The sequence below is a fragment of the Botryllus schlosseri genome, chromosome 11, assembly GCF_051294905.1.
Source record: "Botryllus schlosseri isolate E-star chromosome 11, Bs_hap1, whole genome shotgun sequence".
NCBI classification, from domain to species: Eukaryota; Metazoa; Chordata; class Ascidiacea; order Stolidobranchia; family Styelidae; genus Botryllus; species Botryllus schlosseri.
The window spans coordinates 11,685,990-11,712,606 of record NC_137246.1 but is presented as its reverse complement, the minus strand read 5'-3'; the positions used below and the strand labels follow the sequence as shown (position 1 = coordinate 11,712,606).

At 39.9% G+C, this 26,617-nt stretch overlaps 1 protein-coding gene across 1 annotated transcript; it reads right to left on the bottom strand.

Annotated features, from left to right (window-relative positions):
• Window positions 1–16,408: 16,408 nt before the first annotated feature.
• Window positions 16,409–20,953, bottom strand: LOC145450715 (uncharacterized). The gene is made up of 2 exons (XM_080329218.1): window positions 20,671–20,953; window positions 16,409–20,606 (listed from the first exon to the last, which is right to left on the bottom strand). Exon 2 carries the CDS (start codon window positions 19,404–19,406, stop codon window positions 17,013–17,015), a length of 2,394 nt encoding a protein of 797 aa, XP_080185344.1. The 5' UTR covers window positions 19,407–20,606; window positions 20,671–20,953; the 3' UTR covers window positions 16,409–17,012.
• Window positions 20,954–26,617: the final 5,664 nt, after the last annotated feature.

The window sequence follows — 26,617 nt, the reverse complement described above, 5'->3', positions numbered from 1 at the left end:
CAGCTGTAAATCACACAAGCAACATGTTTCAAGATTCTGGTTATTGAAAAACGTTAAAGTGTTTCTCCTGCACCAAGTCGTTATGTTGACGAAAGCGTATATTGTAATGCCATGATCGATTTGCTTTCGTTGGTCACAAACTGTCACTACTCTAAATAATTATTTTTCACTCAAAAGCATACTTGTCGCCAATCGTTTTCATCAAGCACGAGTTCAAGAAGCTTACTTACTACGACATGAATTGTTATTTTGATGTTGTGTAAATAGGTAATAATTTATTTTAGTAACACTACATCAACATTATCGAGTTGTGCGAATAGATTTACATGTGGTTTTAATCGAAGTACACAGCACGGTCTAATATAGATTCATCTCTATTGTACAGCAACTCGGTAATCGAAATGCATTAACATTTAAACAACGATCTTGGTTCGTCACGCGAAAAATATCTTTACTGTCGCAACACTCTGATACTTTGCACAAGATGTGTAAATCCTTTTCACACTCATAATAATACACTAACGGGATACCGATGTCGAGCAACAACGTTTAACAACATCACTGACACTGAACATACGATACCTACCCAAGTAAAAATATCATTTTCACCAGGAGGTCAGTCGTTACTTGTGTACAATTACCATTTTCCCTTGGGAGTTTAGCGTTACCCGAGTAACAAAACCTTTTTCACTTGGAAACATATGTTTTCCCTCAACAACAAACGTTTTCACTTGGAAATATATTTTTTCCCTGGGTAACAAACCCCTTTTCACTTGGAAATATATTTTTGCCCTGGATAACAAACCTTTTTCACTTGGAAATATATTTTTTCTCTTGGTAACAAACCTTTTTCACTTGGAAATCTATTTTTTCTCTTGGTAACAAACCTTTTTCACTTGGAAATATATTTTTTCTCTGGGTAACAAACCTTTTTCACTTGGAAATATATTTTTTCTCTGGGTAACAAACCTTTTTCACTTGGAAATATATTTTTTCTCTTGGTAACAAACCTTTTTCACTTGGAAATATATTTTTTCTCTGGGTAACAAACCTTTTTCACTTGGAAATATATTTTTTCTCCGGGTAACAAACCTTTTTCACTTGGAAATATATTTTTTCTCCGGGTAACAAACCTTTTTCACTGAGCAACAAACCATTTTCACTGAGCAACAAACCATTTTCACTTGGTGGGTCGTCGTTTACGTGAGTAAAAATATCATTTTCCTTTGGAGATCTGGCGTTTACCCAGTGTAACAATACATTTTCTCTTGGTCATCTAGCTTTTCCTAGAGTAACAAAACCATTTTCATTTTGAAATCTGACAAACACACCTGACAATTTGATATTTTTGTATCTTGTTACAACGGATAGCGACAAAATATACACCAAAAACAACTCCAATACATTTGTGTAATCGCATATTCACTTGTGCTGATGCAACCCATCAAAATCATCGGTTACCCACATGCAATGTGCTGTTGTACATCGACGTTTATGTTTTTGGAAAATTGGACAATAGGCTTCGATAGTTATGTGATGTCCGGGTTCGTGCTTTGGATTTTCCAGAGTCAAAATGTCTGAATAAAACACCTCCTTGACGATGGTTGGTATGTGGATAACGGTGTTCGGAAAACGGTTGGATTTATGTCACCCATCGCGATAACAATTCCAGGTCGAGTTTTCCCCCGCGTGTTTACTATATTGTGTCTTTATTGGTCATGTATGTCTCGACATTCAGTTTGAAATCGGAAACCCTGATAAAGTATGCAACCGGATCCGGATATCAACTCTGAATCGATAAACCAATGAACAATATTCAAAGTAAACATGTTACACCCTGTGTTTCCACGAAAAAATACCATCCAGACATACGTCGCGCTTGTTTGCCCACAACAGTATACGCGTAAATGGAGGTGTGTGACATTGCATGCAATGTGTTGGTATACAAACATCGATCCACAGACATTATCATAGCCGGTAGTTTTGATGTAGATCGAATGTCACCCGATAACAATACCAATAAGCCACATTGCAATGACTCTGAGTCCGCGCTATTACATCGATATTTCGGCACCGTTCACTGATTTACTCGATGGTGTTATCGTGTTGTAACATTACAAGATAGTCATGACCCTATCTGCAGACGGACCACCCAGACCAATTGGATACATCGGTCAATATCCGTCGTGTTGTCGACACCGAAGTTTTCTGCTGAGACTGCAGCGTTTGACCAAGGTGAACTATCGAATCACGGGTGCTCGAAATGATTGTCTTTCACACGATGCATGGATGTCGCTACTCCCCACATAACGACTCCAGATAAATATCGTGAACAGTGATTCTGCAAATCTCGGACTGATACTGTGATCCAATAAGGTGTGTTTCTGTGGAATGAAGACTGCAATCGTACACCACAATAGAAATCATAAAACACATCATCGTAAGGGTCCAGTTCGTCCGGTGACATTTCGAAACGGTCGTCGCCACAAGAGATCGGTATCATTTTGAAACGACATCGTCACAAGTCTATTGACGTCGATTCTGTTGGTCATGTCAATCCGTTTCACAATCCTCCGTTTTTCAACTCCCCGCACCATAGTGTTACGACACAGACAAGAAGCGTCGGTGGAAATAATAAAACACGGAAGGCACACTTTGGTGTTATTTGACATGGATTTTACACCAGATGAACCTCACATTCGAGCGATACATTGGATTGACGATTGTATTATTGACATCGAAGGGAAAGAAATGTATCGATTTATCGGTTTCGTACATATCCAACTAAAATCTGGGTATATGATTGTGCACGGTTCGCATATTTGACTCTGAACGCTCTATTGGTATATGCTGTACAGTTCACTTTCACCACCAACCGTAGTCGTGCGAATAACCATATATTGGTCCCATGTTTGTGTGTCTGTATGGCATGCTTCAGATTGACTCAGAGTCATTGCAATGTGGCTTATTGGTATTGTTATCGGGTGACATTCGATCTACATCAAAACTACCGGCTATGATAATGTCTGTGGATCGATGTTTGTATACCAACACATTGCATGCAATGTCACACACCTCCATTTACGCGTATACTGTTGTGGGCAAACAAGCGCGACGTATGTCTGGATGGTATTTTTTCGTGGAAACACAGGGTGTAACATGTTTACTTTGAATATTGTTCATTGGTTTATCGATTCAGAGTTGATATCCGGATCCGGTTGCATACTTTATCAGGGTTTCCGATTTCAAACTGAATGTCGAGACATACATGACCAATAAAGACACAATATAGTAAACACGCGGGGGAAAACTCGACCTGGAATTGTTATCGCGATGGGTGACATAAATCCAACCGTTTTCCGAACACCGTTATCCACATACCAACCATCGTCAAGGAGGTGTTTTATTCAGACATTTTGACTCTGGAAAATCCAAAGCACGAACCCGGACATCACATAACTATCGAAGCCTATTGTCCAATTTTCCAAAAACATAAACGTCGATGTACAACAGCACATTGCATGTGGGTAACCGATGATTTTGATGGGTTGCATCAGCACAAGTGAATATGCGATTACACAAATGTATTGGAGTTGTTTTTGGTGTATATTTTGTCGCTATCCGTTGTAACAATATACAAAAATATCAAATTGTCAGGTGTGTTTGTCAGATTTCAAAATGAAAATGGTTTTGTTACTCTAGGAAAAGCTAGATGACCAAGAGAAAATGTATTGTTACACTGGGTAAACGCCAGATCTCCAAAGGAAAATGATATTTTTACTCACGTAAACGACGACCCACCAAGTGAAAATGGTTTGTTGCTCAGTGAAAATGGTTTGTTGCTCAGTGAAAAAGGTTTGTTACCCGGAGAAAAAATATATTTCCAAGTGAAAAAGGTTTGTTACCCGGAGAAAAAATATATTTCCAAGTGAAAAAGGTTTGTTACCCAGAGAAAAAATATATTTCCAAGTGAAAAAGGTTTGTTACCAAGAGAAAAAATATATTTCCAAGTGAAAAAGGTTTGTTACCCAGAGAAAAAATATATTTCCAAGTGAAAAAGGTTTGTTACCCAGAGAAAAAATATATTTCCAAGTGAAAAAGGTTTGTTACCAAGAGAAAAAATAGATTTCCAAGTGAAAAAGGTTTGTTAACCAGAGAAAAAATATATTTCCAAGTGAAAAAGGTTTGTTATCCAGGGCAAAAATATATTTCCAAGTGAAAAGGGGTTTGTTACCCAGGGAAAAAATATATTTCCAAGTGAAAACGTTTGTTGTTGAGGGAAAACATATGTTTCCAAGTGAAAATGGTTTTGTTACTCGGGTAACGCTAAACTCCCAAGGGAAAATGGTAATTATACACAAGTAACGACTGACCTCCTGGTGAAAATGATATTTTTACTTGGGTAGGTATCGTATGTTCAGTGTCAGTGATGTTGTTAAACGTTGTTGCTCGACATCGGTATCCCGTTAGTGTATTATTATGAGTGTGAAAAGGATTTACACATCTTGTGCAAAGTATCAGAGTGTTGCGACAGTAAAGATATTTTTCGCGTGACGAACCAAGATCGTTGTTTAAATGTTAATGCATTTCGATTACCGAGTTGCTGTACAATAGAGATGAATCTATATTAGACCGTGCTGTGTACTTCGATTAAAACCACATGTAAATCTATTCGCACAACTCGATAATGTTGATGTAGTGTTACTAAAATAAATTATTACCTATTTACACAACATCAAAATAACAATTCATGTCGTAGTAAGTAAGCTTCTTGAACTCGTGCTTGATGAAAACGATTGGCGACAAGTATGCTTTTGAGTGAAAAATAATTATTTAGAGTAGTGACAGTTTGTGACCAACGAAAGCAAATCGATCATGGCATTACAATATACGCTTTCGTCAACATAACGACTTGGTGCAGGAGAAACACTTTAACGTTTTTCAATAACCAGAATCTTGAAACATGTTGCTTGTGTGATTTACAGCTGGTGCACAAAGGTTAGCGATGTTTTTTAATATAGTTCCACTTTCTAGTTGTTTTGATGTGAGGCTCGGTGCTTCTCGTTAGTAAAGTAAATTGTTTTGTGCGTTAGATTTGTGGTAAGTAAGTCGAATACATACTCTTTTGTGGAAGTAACTGTATTACTGCAATATCATTGGTAGGTCTCTGAAGCAGTCACCGCGGTTTTAATTTTGAAAGATGTCGCGATGTCGGTATAATGTTTTCTAAAAGTCAAACTCGGACGGATATCATGGCTATGTAGGACTTACGATAAACATTATACTTATACAACTTTGTTACAAGAACTATGATATTTCTGTAAGTGCTATAGTGGTGTGTTGGATTATTTGAATATTTAGATGCGTGACAATTCATGTCAAAAACACTTGCGACGTCAAAACAGTTTGTAGAGTATAACTAAGCATTCTTTACTTTGAAAGCGTAGGCAATCATTCTTCAGTTTTGTAGTATCACAAAATACCGAGTAAGGTCGACTACTTTGTGTGATGTAAATAACCTTCGTACTTTTGTAACAGTTGTGACGATGATCATTCGTATCCCACAAAATATTGAATGATCGCTAACACACTGAGTTCATAACCCAAGATAGTGAAAATTGTGTACTCTTAGACTAACATAATTCGTATCCAGCAAAACGATAGACACCAAAGGTTCGATGGAGTTTAAATCTAGATTGTATTAAGCGAAGTGATGAGTATCTCCAGTAATAAAGTCGAAACGACCAAAACAAATTTCTGTGTCTTGTAAAGAACTATTTGGTATGATATTACTTGAGTGTGTGACAATTCGTATCCGTCGAGGTTGAATGTTTAGCCATATCGAAATGAATCCAGATCACATGAAGTATACATTAATCACAATAGAATCGACGAGAATGTTAACCACGTAGAGTGTGTTTGTTTAAAAGTTATCTCCAATACGGTTACTTCGATCGGTATTAATTCCATGTCATACAAAAACATGTAACCTTTGTAATTTTTCGTAGTACGGGAATATCGAGTGAAGTTGATTATTTTTGTGTGACGAAAATATCTTGTATTGATATTGGACACTGGTTTCGTTACCCAAGTGAGTGAAAATTGTTCTTGGCTGGACGGATATGATTAGTATTTAGAAAAAACGACTCACACCGATTAAGCGACGCTGTTTCCTATCCAATGACTGAGTGAAATTTCTCAGGGGTTTGATTTACCGAGTTAATTGTCGGTGATTCAATCACATACAAGTATATGGTCTTTTAGTGACTGATTATTGTGACGACATTTACTTTGACGAATGGCAATGGAAAATTGTCCAATTTCTCTGATCGTGTGCGTTGCACAAATAGTTCTAGTATGTAATCAGTGAACGTCATGTAAATTGACAACGACTCTCAGTAGTTTGGTTAGATGATGGAGGTTCAAACCGATATCGCTACTACGAACAGCAATACAAACACATTTTTGTAGATTTCAGTGTAGCGCACATTTCGATTTTATTAATGCTGGAGGTTTCTGTATTACTCAAGTATAGTTGAATAGGTGGTGCCTAGCAAACATATTCCAATTTACTTTTGTAATGATCAAAGTGAGTGTGAAATGATGCGAACGGATTAAGCATTAATCAAATGGTGGTATGTCAATTCACCTAGTGTGATATCTTGACACCAGGTAATGCGCGAAAGTGTTTCAATTCTCACCGACAATAAAGTATTACCCCGGTTATTGTTCAACAAAGGGAATTGTTGCTTCATCTTTAGTCTTGTTTAATGCAGACATTTGTAAAATATTTCCTGATATCCACAATACTCTGCGTGGTTTGTAGCAAGGCTGAATAATTTTCCAATCGAGAACATTTTAGACACACATAGTTTACAACTCAATATGTTAATAACAATGGTACTGAAAAGTTTGTTGCTGTCACAATAATCTTTACCACAACGCCGGGTCTAATTAACGCAAATAATTTATTAGTCAAGTCATGATCAACTATTACATATGTCAAATCAATGTGTCAATCCTTATGTTTACATCATGATAATTTTCAATATAACACCTGCGTTCGATTGTAAGAAATGAATTCTCAACATGTTGGGCAGACTTTCAAATCTCGCATACTCAAACATATTATGTTAATCTCAAGTCGCGGGCACCGAGAAGTAATTACTTTTATCTTACAAAATATACCGCATAGTAATTTCTTTGTCTTACAGAATAGTAACGACTTTTCAAGTTGAATAAAAAAGACATGTAGGCATATGAATACAACCAGGCTTGTTATGGATTTTAGGTTTTAGTGCTTGTATGGATTCGTGTATGTTTGGCTGTTTTTCATATCGATACTGTTGAGTTGGTCGGTTAACGGATTACTTGACAATGTTTTCGTGGTTGATTCTTTGAATATGGTAAGATGGTCAGATGTCGAGACGCAATACTATTTCCGTTAACTCAATTGCAACAAAACATAACCAGCATTCAAATAATCCGTAAGCTACAAGCGGATTTAAAACTTGATGCTGTTTTGTGGTTAACTCAAGTCAGTGGTCATATTTGTGCTGATTTCAGGAATGGTCATGACGAGTTGGTCGGGTAAATTAGTGGTAGTAACTATGACCGTACAGAGTTGCTGACATTCAAACATCTTTTACGCTGTAATATACGTATTTTATTGTGATAAATTATTTCTCAGTTATTGTTCAGACATTCAAATCTCGTATACTCAAAATATAATATGTTTATGTCAAGTCATTTATGTGTCGATTAGTAAATAGCTTACTTTGTCTTCAGAATAGTAACGGCCTTTACAATTGAATAAAAAGACCGATCATACGAATACAACAAGGATGAATTAATTCAAAATTGTGAGTTGCAGTGGTATAATCAAGTAAGTGAAAACTAGATTTTGAACACTTGTTAATGTTGTAAATAATTCTTTTGAGTATGGTAAGATGTTAAAATGTCTCTTTGACAAACGGAAAGCCAGATCGTGAATAGAGTTGCAAGGTTTCATTACTTGTTTCAAATCAATATGCGCATAATCTCTAAATATGACCGGGTTGAAATTTGGTAGTCTTGTTAGTCAATCCTATTTCAATTCACACTACACCAAAGTCAAAATATTCGGTTTCGGATTATCTCAATTTACCTATAGAACCCGAATGGATTCCGACCCGTGCTATAACTAGATCGCTATGTCTGATGCATTATCCTGTCATCGACGTAGGGTTTTACAATTATTTCACGCCTTTACGAATAAGCGTCAACTTCGCAAAGGATTAGGGTGGGATCAGAAATAAGTGAGAATTTGTCGGTATTCGAATCATCGTCTGCGACGGTTCTGTTATTCGTTACTTATTCAATTTTACCAGTGAAATCCAGTTCCTGTGACATACCGATTATCAAAATATTACATTGTGGCGATTGGAATGTATGTAACAACAAGTTGCGAGGGATGGCTATGTCTTAGGTGTTATCTCGTGAGTGATCGTGGGATTTGCAACCTATTTCACACCTTTTTGAAGTGTTAGTTTGTGAACGTGGCTATTGTTGGTATCGCCGTCTACGCGGGGTCTGTGGTAAACTAATTACCAAAATATTACATTGTCAACGATCGGCATGTATGTAACAGCGAGTCGCGAGCGATGGTTATGTCTTAGGTATTATCTTGTGAGCGATCGCGGGATTTTACCAATATTTCACACCTTTTTGGAGTGTTAGTTTGTGAACGCGGTTATTGTTGGTATTCGAATCGCCGTCTACGCCGGTTCCGTGGTAAACTAATTACCAAGCGACTGATTCCTAGATTTAGCAAACTATTTCACACCCTTTTTGGTGAAAGTACGACATGCCGCTAGCATTCTATCAACGAAAGTACGAATCATCGCCGCACCCATAAGAATAACGATATATCGAAGTCGCATTCACCGCAAACGTTGGGATTAACTCGAATCGGTCATATTTAATAATTTGTAATATACACATTAACTAAGAATCAATCACGTGACTATTTACTATTCCTGATATTTCTTCAACACAGCGCGAGAGTTGACTATACCCGAAAGGGCGAATCACGGCCGCACCCATAAGAACACATGGCGAGTCACCAGAGACCGCGTAAGAATACACGACAGGCGAATCACCGCCACCGCCTATAGCAAAAAAGGCGAGTCACGACCCCGAGTTTTCACGGCGAATCACCGCCACGAGCTATACCTGAAAGGGCGAATCACGGCCGCACCCATAAGAACACATGGCGACTCACCGCCTAGAGGGGGGTCTAAAAAGGCGAGTCACCACCCCCGGTTTTCAGGCGAGTCACCACCCCGCCCATAAGAGCCCCATGTTAAAAACACCAAGTCACGAGCGATCATAATAACTACTGACATCTCTCGCGCGGTGTTGAGTACGAGTCACCAACAATAATCGCGCGGACGGAAACGTGGCTTGTTGCGAGGATTAAGCAGTGCGACCTATATTTCGAACGACCTGCACGCTGAATTGTTTCCGTACAGTTGTGTGCTACTATCGATTATTACACTAGAACGATCAGTGTGAAATAGTTTGATCGTAAATTATGATATATGATGTCGTAGTTTAGTCGTGTCAAATGACCGATCGTGTTCTCTTTCCTCGCTATTGATTGCTACCTGAATAATACTTTCGGCTTATTCGCTGTTTCGCGCCTACAAAATAGTCTGCTGTTCACATCCACAACAAGAATCACAAGTATACACATTTACACATTCGTTTATTACTCTGAAATCAAACTCTTCACAAAAACACGTACAATCGTATCATTCACTTTTTTATCATCGCCAAAATTATCCAAGTATTCCTCGGTTGAAAACCCTTGAGCTCTTTTTATCAAGAATGCGATAGCATGATCTCCACACACATCTGAAGTTTTACTCTGTAACTGTTTCCCAGTCACTGAAAATTCATCCGGCTCCAGGAATTCGATTATCTGAGGTTTTAGTGGTCCGAAGCCTAGCGAATCATGAAAATGAGTATCGTCATCTCTGTATATAGACACCCAGTGAGATCCAGGCAAACTCGATTCGTCGTAATTAATGGTGATAGCGAATTTTCCGCTAGTTGGTTTCTTCGGTAACTGATCTACTGGATAAGTTCCTAGATATAGACTTTGTGTGTCAGGGTGGTTATAGAGAATATCATCGATCTCAGACGTATTCATATTTCGACGACTTGTCTTTTTTGATTCAGCTGTAGAAGATGTTGAAACTCCTTCAAACATAACAAGGTTACGGAGGTTGGTAAAGGCTTCGACGTAGTCAAAAACAGATGCACAGTTCCTGTCTTATGAAGTTGATAACATCCCAAACTATTATCGGGTGTCAAATCAAACACAAAAAGAGTGTATCCGTTGACATAATCTTTGCGTGAAATATTTAAAGGTGCCTCGGATTCCCAGCGACCTGTCTGAGAGAATAGTGTCATATAACCTTCCAGTCCGCCGTGTTTATCAAAATCGAAATGAAATTCGCGTCCGTTAATTTGACGCCTATCCACACTTAAAGAAAGATTTTGAACATCAAAGTGTTTAAAGTTGAACGGATTTTTGGCTCGAACACCATTAAATGTCGTGGTCTCGACTAAACCAATTACGATCTTCTTTGGCATGGTGCCGCTAACTAACTCTCTATCAATTTTCGACAAGCCCGCGGCGAATGTATGAGTCGACATTTGTAAGCGTATCCAGGGATACTTGGCAGTATTCTTCTGTAGTACAGACTTGTGTGCTAGGCTTACACTTTCAGCGATCTTCATCTGTTTGACATACACCTCCATTTCGAGTAAAACAATTTGTACATCCTCCGCGTCACCGAGAAGACAGAAATTATCTTCGTTACGTGTAAATTTTAGTTTCATGTCGACATTATCCAACATACATCTAGACTGTTCAAAAAGACCCATTCGAATTTTTCCGATCAACTCTAGCGGAGTGCTGTTTTTTGTAAGGTCTTTTCGTTTAACATATCCAGTATTCGCTGCACCAAGAACATCCATAGAGCCAGCGACATCTTTATAAAAACCTTGTCCTTGCACAAAACTCTCCGAGGCACCGTGAGTATCATTCAACAACCGAGAGATATAAGCTTTGTAGGCATGACAATTATCCGAATTTGTGATAACCTCATTTGAAATAGTTACATCGATTTGTTTGAAAAGAGAATCCAACATGTTATTGACCAGACCCACTTGTGTATCGTTTGCTAAATCAGTTCCATCGCGTTTAGTGAGCTTCAAACGTAATCTCAAGAACGGGTTTTGTAGATCCATATATCGATCCGTCCTTGGTAATTGTACTTCCATGACATTACCTAAACTATGGGGTTTGACGACGACATATTGCGATTCCTCAATACTGGTTTGTGTGTGGGGTATACTAAATATGTTTAATCCGGAGTTATGACATTCTCGGGAACCCGCATGCATCAACATAGTTCTTAGTCGAATATATCCTGTTGTTTACGACGACGTTTGGATGAAGTGTTCTTCGACTTTGTTTTTTTTCCTTTTTATAGCTTTTGGGGTTAAAATTTTATCAATCACTCGACCGCCAGCTTGTTTACTTCTCTTGACAACACTAGACTTGATCGAGTTACCCCGCAATAGATCTCTCGCTATTTCACCTCCAGTCCGTAACAATTGACCACCAGCGTATTTCGCAATAGGTGTCACTAAACGACCGAGTGATTTAAACAAACTCCCGATACCGGAACCCGCTTGAACTCCACCACTGAAATATCCATAACCATCACCTGTCTGGTTATAATGACGATGGACAGAATGATGATCACACGTGAAAACAACTTTCATAATCGCTTCCTAATGTTAAATGTAGCTTGCAATGATCGACTTATTATATTTATAGGTTCCCCAAACTCATCCCTGAGGTAAAGACATACAGAATCTACAACATCTTTTGAAACAGGGAAATAATACGGATTTGTCGCTACCCAATTATGCGTGACATCACCAGGTGTCAGCGGTATAACTCGTAATAAACGCGCTAACGTATCTCCAAGTAAGTGAGGGTGAATAATATCACAATACACAAACAAATATTGACCAATCGCCGGTTCGGTTAAAGTGAAATCGATCTCCATGAGGGCTAATTCACAATATCTCGTCGGGATGTTGTTGATGGTGAGTAGTCTGTGTTCAAAATCAACACCAAGCATAGAGGTGGTTAACGTCACTATTTTCATCGTGCGTGGAGTGTCAATGTGGTCTCTATATCATGTACTAACTGACCGTATTGGTCTCGGATGGTGATTTTTATATCGCGGATGTGGTTAATCGACACTGGGAAATAAAACGGTTTTTCATATACAACTTCTTGTCTCATACACGTCTCGTTATTTACTTGGATCACACGAAGCAATTGACTCATGTAATCACCCACAGGATGATGTCGTAGTACATCGATATACACAAAAAGATATCTGAGGTGGGGTTGAGTTGGTTTAGGTTTGATCGACGTGACATTACATACTGGTGTCGACACTTGATCAACTACACTGAAATAATTCGTGAATATATCCGTGGGGTGGAGTGTGATACGTTTCGAGTAACGAATTCGGAAAAGTTCATCGTTGATTCTTTCGGTGAAACAGTGTTTGAAACTTTCAGATAATATTCTTCGCGTCAACTCGAGGTTGTTTGCATAATTCCCAAGTGGTGTTAGGTACGCATCTACTATTCGGTCTTTCTCATTATGTAGCTCCCAGAGTGCTTGATCGCGATTGATTATAATTCGATCAAGAGATTCACTGACAAAACTCATATCCACCAACGCAAGCTCATTACAAATAATTTCATTCGGTAACACCACTGAGAATTCGCCCTGGGTGCCAGACAACGTGATGTAACTCATATTGAATCAACAGCTCTACGACGGAAGCGTAGGGTCACTGTCACTGGTGCTTTTCGAAATTTAATAGGGTTGCCAGCTGCATCACGTAGATAAATTCGTATTGTTCTAAAATTGTTTTTCGCTAAAGTAAAGAAGTATGGTTTTGGGAATATGTTGATTTGGTTTTCATTCGGTTTAGCGGTTACAGTAACCACCCGTAAAAGTTGTTGCAGCTTGTTACCGTGTGGTCTTGGTTGTATCAGATCACAATACACATAAACCTTATCAATCCGCTCCAACTTTATCGCGGGTGTAAAGATAAATTCTACCACTCCGCGACGACGAGATACAACACGTCTAAATGTTATTGTATCCAACACAGAACCAAGTGGTATCAATCCGTAAGGTTCGGGTGAATCATACGTGGTACGGGGTATGTGTTTGGCGTTAGAGTCTGTGGTATCGGTATTTATGGATACACCCCGCTTGTATCTTTTTTTACTCGTGACTAATCTTCTGAATGTGATTCTAAAGTCTCCGAACCCTTGTAAAATGAAAATGTCCCCCATGTAATATTTCTCGTATGATTCTAACATTTCACCGACGCTGTAATACGAACCTTCGTGAATATAATACCGATCGGTGTATCCATTCGCATCGACAAATCCAAAACCGATACTTTTCGCTGTCACTTCAATTCGCGGTTGAAAATCATGGGGGAAGGTCAGCTCACATAATCCTAGCTCATGGCGATTCATTTCTAATTCTTTGTAAAGTTCCGTTTGAAAATCTGTGCTTGTATTCGGAAATTTATCCAAACTCGCATTCGAAGGTAGAGTCAACAACATTTTATTGTTTCTTTCAACATATACGGTGAGGTGATGGATTCGGTAATAAATACCCAAGTGAAGAAGACAGTAGCGTTAAATATATTTCACGATCCACCCCGACAGAAATTTGATATAATGAAAACACGATTACACACACTAACATACAAATCTGTACAATAAACACAATCTGGTTTTTCAGACTGTTCGAGACTTGACCCACGCGAGATGAGACGGAATCAGAATCCATAGTTTGGTTGAACAACATTTTCAGCGTCTATTTATACAAATCCGAGACCCAGGAATTAAATTTAGACGGGTAACCCAACCATTTTACAAGATATTGCGTTTTCTTTCCTTTCCTGCGAGTAGACAGGATTTTCTCGATATTGTAAATATTATTATTTTTAGTAATTGGTTGTAACTCTTCACGCTGGAAGCGACCGTCTATAACTTCACCGTGGTAGTCTTTCAATTGATAAGTAGGAGGGTCACCTTTACGACATTGAGATACGAAAAAGATTTCTTCGCTCCAACTCGCCAAGGCACTTTTTACAAAATTACCACGTGATTTCGAAATCCTGACGGGTGTGTCGATAGTTAGTTTGGGTTTTTTAGGGGTCATGTCACCGTATAACCTATGGAAAATTTGTTCTTGATTTGAATAATCAACATCCGCTGGAGGACACCCTATAGCCACGTGAAAAGTAGTGTTATACCCTCGACATATCTCGGACAGGACATTGACATAATTCGAAGTCTTATTATGCGTGAAATAACGGTATAACACTTGCTTCACAGTACGAATAACACGCTCGCATATCGACGCTTTCAGTTCACTATTTGTATGAAAATGTCGCACATTGTTATCTTTCAAGAAAGTCTGAAACGCACGGTTAGTAAACTCAGAACCCTGATCACTTTGAATAACATGAGGTATACGATCCTTGAATATTTCCTTGAATCCGCGAATAATACCTTGCGAGGTTTTGTTCTTGAGCGGATACAGATATAAAAATCGGCTGAAACAATCGATCGTCACCAACACATATTTAAAATTATCGTTTTCTTTTGAAAGATTTTGCATATGCATGAGATCGGTTTGATACTGAACACCAAGACCGGACGTAATCACTCTAGGTCTCTTAAATTTCTTTCGATATGGAAAATGTTTTGTGTACGCATCCTTGCTCGAAAGAAACTCCTTGACTTTGGCTCTATTCCGCCCTCTAGAGAATGCGTATGCACCGCGGTAACTACCAGGTAGCCCTGGCGTGAAATACTTAGTATGGCTCCCATCCGTATCGTCTCGGGGTCTTGGGTGTACGACCGCTTTTCGTCGGGGCATGCTGAGTCTTTACTTTGCTTCGTTGGCTACTCGGTGATGGTATAGGAATCCTTGATGGTTCACCCTTGATCAGGCGTCGCAGTGCGTCCAACTCACTAGCCGAAAATAGATTCCTTTGTTCTGATATATCGATTTTCATCGGTTGATTCAGTGTGTCGTGTTTTGTTTGATAACGATTTAGTGCGTCGTTATATAAGGCTAATTTTCGTTCTTGGGGTATGTTCATCTGTAATATGTCGCTCATACATTTGTCGATATCCAAATTCAATTTCTGAACGTCAGCTCCGTTGATCGGATTCGGATTTATGAAGATTTTTTTAAAAGAAGTCATTTTTTGAAAAGATTACCGAGTAAACCAGTGACGACGGGTAGGATGCTTGATAATAGAGTCATAAACATACCCCCATTCTGATTAACCATACGTTTCTTATGTCGAATAGGGATGTCTCTCCTGACAAGTCGACGTAAACTACATTTATGAGCTGATAGTCGCTTTCTTTTATACTTTGAAAGAGGGATGTTGCCGTTTAAAACGTTCTTTGTACAATCACATATACACTCGATCAATTCTTTGCTGGCTCCCGATATAATTTGCTTGCGTATCTCGGGTTTACTTTTATGTAGGAACTCTAGTGTGGGAATATGCCGCTATGTCCGAGCTGGTACATGGTCATTTTGAGTTTAAAATCGTCTCCGCGCCTGGCTATTTATACCAGCGGACTATAAACCACCATGGTTTAACCAGGAAATATATTGGTCATAACTCGTCGATTTTCAGGTGCTTCTTGCGTGAGATCAAGGAATAAATAACTATGAGGTTGTCTAGCAGCGTCACGATAAGCCCCTGTTAAAAATCTAGAGTTTGGGTACATTTGTCGACCAAGAAAACTGATCTGCTGTTGGTCGCGCGGATTCTTGAAAATCACCATATACGAGCTTGAAAGACTCAAGTCACGTGCTCCTTTACCCTTGTGATACAGGTTCTGCGTGATATAGCAAATTGGTTTGGCCGAATGATGTGAAAATCTTGTAAAGTAGTCTGCAATTTTCGCTGTCTCGGTCATGAAATCATCCACTATAATCAAGGTGTCTTCAGAGCAAACCTTCAACTCTTCTAAAATATCTAGACCGGCGTGGAATTCTACATTATGCATCGTCTTGAAAACCTCCTGATAATTATTGTAACAATATACGACCCTGGATACACTTGGTTTAATCATCGATGTGGCATGCCTAATCAGCTTTGCAACAAAAGTAGTCTTCCCACTTCTTGAAGGACCACTCACAATACACGCGAATGGGTGGATCAATTCCATCATTTGTTGTTTATTGAAAACTCGATAAAGTGTGTGTGTTTATATATCAACAAGGTTGGGAATATCCACTGTTGTAGTCGTCATGTTCTAGTGGAATATATAAACCCAGTAGAGTTCGATTCAACAATTTTCCCCGGGTTATGAAATCTTCATCTGTCCCTCGTAATTTCGTCAGTGGAAGTTGTAGTGTTACGAACGCTTTATTCAGGTCGTCAAGCAGCTGATCCCAATCTGCAAAATAATAAATCGCATAAGAGGAGTCATAACACGAGAGGATTCATAGGGCTTTAAAATCTAACAGTGTTATTATTACAACTATAGACCTTACCACGGATCACAAGTTTTGGTGGTCTGCTTTTCATCAATCGGGTATCATCGACGTTGGGAGTTGTTTGGTAGAACCAAGAATCGTAAACTGTGGTAATTCCCGCCCCAAGGTAATCATCTCTACATGTAAACCATTAAAATCTAACGACATAACAGACTTTAGATAGGTAATAGTGTTATCCATCTGGAAAACAAATGATACATGAACACACAATACAAATAAATCACATCAAGCAAGCAAAATATACAAATAAAATACAATAACACCACACACAAAATATTCACTACAATAACATTCAATTCCGTGATTAATTTTATCTTTGGTCGCTGCGAAAGCGATTGAGACCGTGGAAAGATGCATCGGCGTTGTATCTCACTTCCATCAAACCAGGTTGATGAAGATATTGAGCATACGTATCTTTGCAACACTGTCTCGAGCGGTCAAAAGAAATCGGATCAGTCAGGAATTCGTTTCGATGCTCATCGCAAAAATAACGTGGAAACCAATTCTCGTAATCACAGTAAAATTCGTTCCTTTTCTCGGAGATGAGAATGTCATCGAGTGGGGCTGAATGAGCGATGAAAAACGAATTGATATCCACCGAAAGTAGCATGAAGCACTCGTCACGGAAATATTTGCATAAACAGTCATAATAAAACGACAACATCCGTAATTTGACATTATTATACAACCAGAACGATACTTGAATGCAGTTATATTGCTCGATCTTTTGAGGGTGCTTCGTTATTTCAAATAGATCTGTGTTTATTTCTTCGCACTTGACGAAGAAACGATCCTTCACATTTGCGTTCAATTCACTTTTATCACAGAACGTGGTTTGTTCGAATTTACGCGGATTCATTAACTCACGATCATAACAAGAATTCGCAGCGAGTTTTTGTGCTAGCCCAATAATCTCCATGTTAGGATCGCGATCCCCAGCACGTCGACAGTCTGAGACATTTTTTGTAAAGGTAGCAAAACAGGTCTTTTTGGCGAACTCGACAGCCTCATGAATTTTTGATACCACCAACCCGTGATCTACATACCATTTGATCAAGTCGGAGGTTAGCAAGATTTTCTTACCGCAATACGATGCAACTAACATGTCAGTGGGTTTACTGGGCGATTTCCGATCTACAGCAAGCTGATTCATGTGACTTTTCGCGGTATCGCGAGACACTGTGGTATTTTTGAATATCGGGCGAAGTTCAGCGAATCGCTTTTTCGAATGTGGTCGTGTACAAATATCAACCAGCAAACAACCAAAGAAAGTACCATTCATCACCATCTCCATCAATTTCTGTGGGGTGACAGACTTGGCGCGAGTCAGTTGTGGTTGAATACCATCGAGATATCGCACAATATCAGGATTTCTCTTCTTCTCAATATTCCACTCGCATTCCCATTTACATACAACCTGATAATTGAGACTTTCATAATAATCATGAATGCGTTTAGCTCGCTCTCGACGTGCTGGGTTATCACTTCCGAATCTGCAATCGTGAGCGTGAAAATCGCATCTAAGGAACGATAAGATTATCCCTTGTCCAGCCGAATTACGATAAAACCCATCAGGTCGATAATTGCGCATGCCCACATGAATTTCAGACCCGTTAAAAGCGTGGTGAACATGCACCTTATGAATATGGGAATACCAATTCATCCACTGGGTTACAGTCTCCGAACATTTCGGCGCGGTCTTGATAGGTTTGAATTTAGTACACTCGGCGTCGATTGGTTGCCAACGTACCGCAAATCCGGTTGGACTTGATCGACTTAAAGCATACAGATAGAGTGAGTCGCTGGTCAAACTTGTTATATGTCGCGCAATCTGTGGATTTTCCTTATAGACATGTTCTTTGATTCGAGTTACACCTGATTTTGGGTATCGATGGAAAATGATCGATGGTCCACCCCCTAAATTGTCTCTGAATAGCGCAAACAGATCTTTATGTTTATCGTTGAACATTGTGAAATCACGCGGGATGCTATTAAAAAGATGTCTCGATACAACCCCGAGCAGGCAGACCGCATCCTTGAATATATCAACATTGAATTGACTTTTGAAAGATTGGAATTGTTTTTCTAAAACCTCTATGAAGTAGTGAGTATCGTTCGCGTTGCACCATTTGAGATAATCACACAGAGAGGTCATTTTGTTGTCGTTCCAAACCTTCAAACAGTTTTCATATTCAGCTGTGGATATATTACAACCTTTTAGCGGGTTGTAAAACGCGTCGTGGCTTGGTAGACTCGAGTTATTCAACTTTTCCAAACTAGTCAGAAACTGGTACGGGAAGTGAGCTTTAGCGGTGCTACATTTGACGACCTCCAAATATGAATCATACGAGAACCCGGGTGTCAAGTAATTCACAATATCCAAGAATTGAAGTCTGTTGGTCGTCATTGAGAGAAATTTGTTACCGCGTTTCAGTACACTAAGATTGTCGTCAACGAGAAAACCAAACAAGTACGCTTTGAGCCAGTTCAAGTCATATCGATCACCATTGAACGACAAAACAGGGATTTGACGCAAATAACTCATGAACTCCACTTGTAAACGTTCAAGGGGTATTGGGTGTTTTGAAGGATCGAGCACTTTCATTTCGGTAATTTTCAATTTGAGCATGTCCAGGTAGGGTCGATATTCTGTGAGCGACAGTCTGAATGATTCACTTTGAATATCGTGAAAATGGTCAATCATTTGTGCGCATAAATCGTTTGTATCACCACTCGAGACAATTACATGCGACTCCAAGTAACCTTCCACATTAGCCGATATGCTAACAGAGATGGGGATGTTCTGGTGCTCTCGCAAAGTTTTTGAGGTATCATACACACTCTCTATACTGAACGCGATACGGTATTTGAAATAACGAAGTCGGTGAGGAACGAACACCCCTTCTAGATCAAGTTTTTCAAAGATGTTCAGAGGAGGTGTATACACGCCACCCGGGAACGCTTCAACAGGATCCGTTACACATTTGTGTCTGGTCAATTCTCGTTGTAAATCAAATAATTTTTCGCAAGTATCACATTGATAGCTCTACGCATAACGGTTCACGTTAGTAATGAGACAAAAATGGCGATCCTCTAAATGTAAGTTAACAGCTTTCGCTTCATAGGTACTACGCCGGAGTGCACTAGCTTTACCTTCAGTTTTGGTGTACACGAATATGGCCACATTAAACAAGACCTCGATATCATTCAACATGTCGAGAGTTACGCCAGCTTCCACACTGACACCATATACCGAGGTGAATTGTTGAGCCATTTCCTTTGTATCTTTTCCTAGCGAGTGGGCGATGCAGCGAAAAACACAGAGATTGTCATTGTACAGTTTCTTATTTTTTCGACGTGTAAATGTCATGACAGACTTTGATTGCGCAAGCCATATCGGTAGCTTAATACCAGCACAACCAATCAACATGCCGTCGGTAGGATATACATAAAACTGTACATTAGTCAGACAGACCGGCAGTGACTTTGTGTTTGGTCGAGAATTTCGTAATAAATCGAGCGCCGTTTCCAACCTTATAGACTCAACAAATTCATTGAATTTAGCTAGTGTTGAAATCGCCGCCGGTGTTTCTAATACACTATCAACATTCGCCGATGCATGAAAATAACGAAATCTTAGAGTCTCGATGTGGTACAAAATAAACGCATACGAGAAATTGACTTTGAAACGAGTCGACTCTGAGAAAAATATAGCTTGTATATCACGGAAAACATCCGCTAGCTCCCGACCGATGACTCGAATATTATACACATGGTTAGTCTTGTTCACTACATACGATTTTATCGCTTGCCAGTTCTGATTTAGAACTTCTTGGCGTTCGTCCCCAATCTCTGGTGGTGCATTCGGTTCTTCACGAACACGATTCCGTCTGCGTCGACTCATCTGGAAAATTGATAACACGCGGTCAAATTCAGCACTTGAGGAACATTAAACTAGTCTTACTTACAATCTAGTTTCTTTGTTGGTGTCTTCCTTTATGCTTAATAAAACAAACAACACATCATGCTATGCTCATTAACGTTGTGTTATAGCAGATAACTTACCAGTAGACTCGTGCGTTCAACTTGAATTTGCTCTGTCTGTTCAACAACAAAATCATTACATCATGTTCACTAGTCCGGAACAGTAATAACTCACCTATGCAATTCTTTGCTTCAATTCCGACGTTTGTTTTGTCTGTAGGATAAACGAATAACATATTACGTTCATAAATCAAAGTAATCGTACCGAATAACTTACTAATTAACTCCTTATCCACAAATTCGCGATCGAATATACGCAGACAGTAAGCCTTGTTGTTCGCCGCTCGACACCCGGAGAGAAAGACCTAAACCGCTGATTCGAGATTACAAGAGCACCAGCGCCACTGGTGGTTGTGCTTTCAGAAGCTATTGTTTATTTATGGCTCTAATGTAAAATCTGAAACGGAAAACAGAAATTGAGAATAGACACTCACAACAATGAAAATCATTCAGCCCAATCACAAATTATACTTCAATTTCGTTCTAATTTCTAGAAGTCGATGCAAGTACTCATCGGTTGCGGTATTTAATTCAGGCTGAATCTCATCAAGACTCCAACGCTGACCCTTGACAGTAAGCAATCGTTTGATATCAGTCATGAGCTTTGTGACAGTCAAATTTTTTTTTCTCCATCAATGAGTCAACATAACATAGTATTGATCCTAAATGCGGCTTAACAACGTGAATAGTCTGGAGGTAGGTGACCATCTTGTCAACTGTGTATTGACATAACTTTTCTTCCTGCTTCTTTTTTCCCTTCACGTCGTCGCGAAAATCATCGTCACTCGCGCTTTTAGATTTCGCAGGTTTCTTGCTAGCCTTCTGTCTGGGTTCAGTACGACTCGAATTTTTCGATTTCCCATTACGAATCTGTTTAGCCGGTGGTATGCCTGCCGTTGTCGATATGGTTCTTTTTCGAGTCGGCTTGTCGGTTGATACAGATTTAGGAGTATCAGTTACCGATAGCGACCCCGCGGGGCGCGGTATCGTCATCCCAGAAGTCGACGGTTTCTCGGGATTCGGTAATTCGTTGCTAACGGCTGTCTCGTCGGTCGGTACACACGGTATCGTCACCAAGTTCGCGAGGTCGTTAATCGCGCTTTCTCTAGCTAGTTGACCCGACTTCAGCCACGCCTGGTGCGCTATATCTGTATAGTTTGACTGCATTTCGATCGTTGCCGTAAGGTCGCGTTCTGCGGATTCAACTCTTAAATCCGGCGTCATCAGATCACCAGGATTAATCGCATCAAAGATATCCGCGTTCTCTTCAAATTGCGATTCGAATGCATTTGGTTCATAACCAAATTTGTCAAGATTATCTATCTGAACCTCGGCCATTGTATAATAATTAATCTAATTGCTCCAACCAACGTTTATGTCTGCAACAGCGAAGTATAACAACCGGATCGCGGTGTTGGCTATTTATAGATTTAATTCGATAGTAGCACGCGGTTGGATGGAAAATAATTCGGCGCGCAGGTCATTCGAAATATAGACCGCACGCACACTGCGTAATCCTCAGAACCGATCGCGTTTCCGACTTTCAGAACCGGACGTATTTAGTGTGTCACACAGATCAAAACGTCGCTACAGATATCTGATTTTTCAAAATCGCACAGCGCACTGCGCTTTAGTGAATTTCCTGTTTAGCGAAACGGGCGATTTTATTGTGTCACACATGTCAAACGCACCCGCCAACATCTGTTTTTTCGAAATCTGAGTGGTGTATTTCACCATTTTAACACATTGTGGTGTCATTCTCGTGGTTTACTTTTTCAGTTGATAGTTACATATACTCGTTATGGCAACTAGCGCGATTATTGAGAATTACCTTCTCTACTATCAAACTTGACAACCCCCGCATTGAGCGAAACGGAAAAATTCATCCACGGAGTACTAGATTTCTATGTACATGGACAAAACGTGAGCCGTGTTCGAAAGTGCGATTTTACCGCATTGGTTAACTCGATTCGATCATACGGCATCGACTGGAATGGGGTTTTTAGTGTCATAAGCATTGCGGCGATGAAAAGTGACATACGTACCCTAGCGGCGTACAGAGATTTAGCAACAGACATCTTGAATACTCACTACAGTACATTGATAATTGACTGGGTAAGAAGAAAATTCATTCGTGTCGTTTGTCACTTGTGAACGGCATCCTTTCTTACAGAACTCCTGTAAAGTTTATTTCAATCCAAGTCTATTCACGCGGGTCATCAGGATTATACAAAGACTGTTAACTCACTCAATACCACGTGCCTAATTCTATAAATATCGACGGGTTTGTTGATGACTCCCACTTTATCAAACGATATGGCATCGAACAGCGTCAACACTATGCAAGTCGGAGCAACTTCAAATTTTCACGTCGGCGTCAAATTCGTCTCATCACCCAAAAGAGGTGGCGTTAGCCAATATCTCAAAGGTATATTCATCGACGGTAATAACGAAGAGATATCTTTCACGTGTTTCAATCGTGAATTGTTCGGGGTCATTGAGAAAGCATTCTCCAAACGAAAAAAACTCATGGTCAAATCCGGTTGGGTCCAAATTGATAAATTTACTGGAAAACCCGCTGTATTACTTGGTCGGGCTTCGTCAGTAGCTCTACATGGAAAATCGAGACATACGACTGAAGAATACCCATTATTGACCTGCGAATCGGTATACGGAAATAAAGATGAATACGTCTCGATCGCCGCTACTTGTGTTTCTCGAGAGGAGAAGATGGTCAATTCTGGCACCGGAAAGGAGTTGAAATTATACAGTTTTACATTGAAGGATGATACTGGCGAGGTGGTTTTGGATCAATGGAACAAAGCCTCGCTCGTACCCGGGAAGAAATATAAACTAACTCGTGTTAAAAACTGTGTCGGTAGCTTGAAAATCGATTCGTTAACTAGACTTGTTGAATTGAAAGAGTAGTTTGCATATTTGTATACCACAATACAATATTTCATTTCGCGTAAAATGTATGACCTATGTGATTCGACAGCTGGGTTAGTGCGGTGTTGTTCTACTGATCGAGGTGTGAAAATTGTGCTATCGCGATGAAGTTGTGACTGTGAACAGCAGACTATTCTGTAGGCGCGAAACAGCGAATAAGCCGAAAGTATTATTCGGGTAGCAATCAATAGCGAGGAAAGAGAACACGATCGGTCATTTGATACGACTAAACTACGACATCATATATCATAATTTACGATCAAACTATTTCACACTGATCGTTCTAGTGTAATAATCGATAGTAGCACACAACTGTACGGAAACAATTCAGCGTGCAGGTCGTTCGAAATATAGGTCGCACTGCTTAATCCTCGCAACAAGCCACGTTTCCGTCCGCGCGGTTATTGTTGGTGACTCGTACTCAACACCGCGCGAGAGATGTCTATACTCGAAAGTACGAATCATCGCCGCATCCATAAGAATAACGATATATCATTGTCGTACTCGCCGTAATTTGGAATATACACATTACCTAAGGACCAATCACATGACTATTTACTTGATACATATTCAACACCGGTCGAGAGATGCATATACCGAAAAGGGTCACCGGTTCAAGACGAGTTTTCGCGGCACCGGTCGAGAGATCCCTATACTCATAAGGCACCGGTCGGGTGGAAGGGGGGTCTGAAAGGGTCACCGGTTCAGGACGAGTTTTCGCAGCACCGGTCGAGAGATCCCTATACTCATAAGGCACCGGTCGGGTGGAAGGGGGGTCTGAAAGGGTCACCGGTTCAGGACGAGTTTTCGCGGCACCGGTCGGGTGCACCCATAAGAACCCCTGCCACATCACGACCGATCTACTACACTACTTATGTGTACTTCAGCATTGTGGCATTATGCGGCCCGAGTCGTCGTTACGTATCGTGTACGTGTACATTAATATACCCTATCACCTCACTGAAATATAGGGTTGGGGTTAGCAATATGACGTCACGAGGTTCAAGTTCGCGTTCACACAGAACCTTTCAAAACGGTTCGCGTTCACACGAACCTGAACCTTTCAGAGGTTCACACCATCCCTAGTATTTGATTATAGTGAGGACATGGAGATAATATATGTGCTTATTTAAAACAAAACAAACATTGCTTTGATGATATCGTACATGCGTCAGAAACATAGTGGCGAGATTTCATAGGCTGGTCGATCTCAATAACCAATTTGTGAAAACTATATAGAGATGAAACTCGTTAGTCTCGATTGTTAGAATAGGAGTGAAATTTAACTCTGTAAGCAGCGATCTGTTCATAGATTTACTAATTTCACTTTTGGTTCGGTTCGAGGACAAACAATGCTGACAGCATTATAACCATGTTAGCTTCAAACACGATTCTACTATGTGTAGATAAAATATAAATACCCCAAGTCTGCACATACAGAGAACGAATCTACCTCAGACACGCACGAATCCTTTTTTATAAGCACATCACTGAAATTATTAAAATGAAATCCCACTTGTGATCCAAATTATGGCAATCTATCTGTGATGTTTAGCAATTGAAATCTTTCAAACTGCGCGGGCCTTGAGATCGGGCTGTCGCGCCAGAAATTAAACATAAATAATAATATATAGGAATTATGTAGGCCTAGGCCTTAGAACAGTGGTTCAAACACTTATTAAGACACGCCCCCCCCCCTATGATGGTGACAGATTTCGCGCCACCATTATGGGCATACCACAAAACGAAACCAGGATGCATGCAAACCTAACGGATAGTTTGATGGCATGGAAGGTTACGACTGTGGATGATAGATTTTGAAGTATGAAATTCAAACTAAATACAGAGCAATAAATATGAATAGGATGTAAATCGCGCGCAAAAAATTTCTTCAGTTGAGCTCAGCTTCGCCCCCCCCCTTCGGATGCTTTCACACCCCCAAGGGGGACCCCCCCAGTTTGAGAACCACTGTCTTAGAATTATCATGGTGAAATATACTAAGAAAAGGTTTAATCAAGTCCCTGCATTAATTCGATTGTTAGTACGCATTTTATCAATATTTTTAAAAATTTCTTTAGACTCTCGCGGGCCGTATTTTGCCCACCCCTGGTCTAGCCGAAGTGATTACCTTTTTTAGTCAACACCGGGAAAATGCGGGTAAATCGGGAGTCCAGCCGTGGTAACGCTGTTACGCATTCTTGTCCAAGAGACCGCGCAGTGAGTTGGTGAGTTCACCCAGACTCATGAAACATTAGAGGGAGCATTGGTCACAGTCCCACAATTTTCAACAACTACTTTACCTCGCTATCAAAAGCGCGCGACTATATACATTAGGCGTTCTTTCATTTTCACAAAGAGGCAACAATATTAAAAGCAAGAAATCGAGTGACAACATGTTGCGCGAAGCGTGTAGAAATTTTTTACTTTTGATAAATCTATCGCAAATCATTCTGCTTTATTGCAGTGTACGAAGATCTACCAATATGTGACTGGCTCCGGGATCTACCAATGCGTCGGCACTGATATTTTAGTCATCACATCTCAAGTGTTGCAGCCAGACTAATCAAATTGTTGGTTGGCCTCACAAGTTCACAATATGTGCAATCCATTTTTGATAACATTAGAAATTTCGGAAATTACCTCGCGGGCCACTCAAGTCAAAATCTTCTCGCGGGCCACGGGTTGGCCGGCCCTGATCTATATAGGCTCCTCATCATCATCTCATCCGCGTAAGAGGTGTCTTATAAAAAGCTTAGAAGTGGGCCGTGCTACAATTCGGCAGCTGCGGAATAAAAATGAAGGAAATTGGCCTGGTGTAAATGACTTGACCATAGTAGTCGACTAACACTATGAATAACCACTAACCAGTGATTGTTCAGAACAATGCCGATTTTCAGACTTTTAGGTGTATTTCAAGGGTGT

Excerpts from the sequence above, each read along its gene's own strand:
- LOC145450715 (XM_080329218.1), bottom strand. The coding sequence starts at position 19,406 with ATGATTGACCATTTTCACGATATTCAAAGTGAATCATTCAGACTGTCG.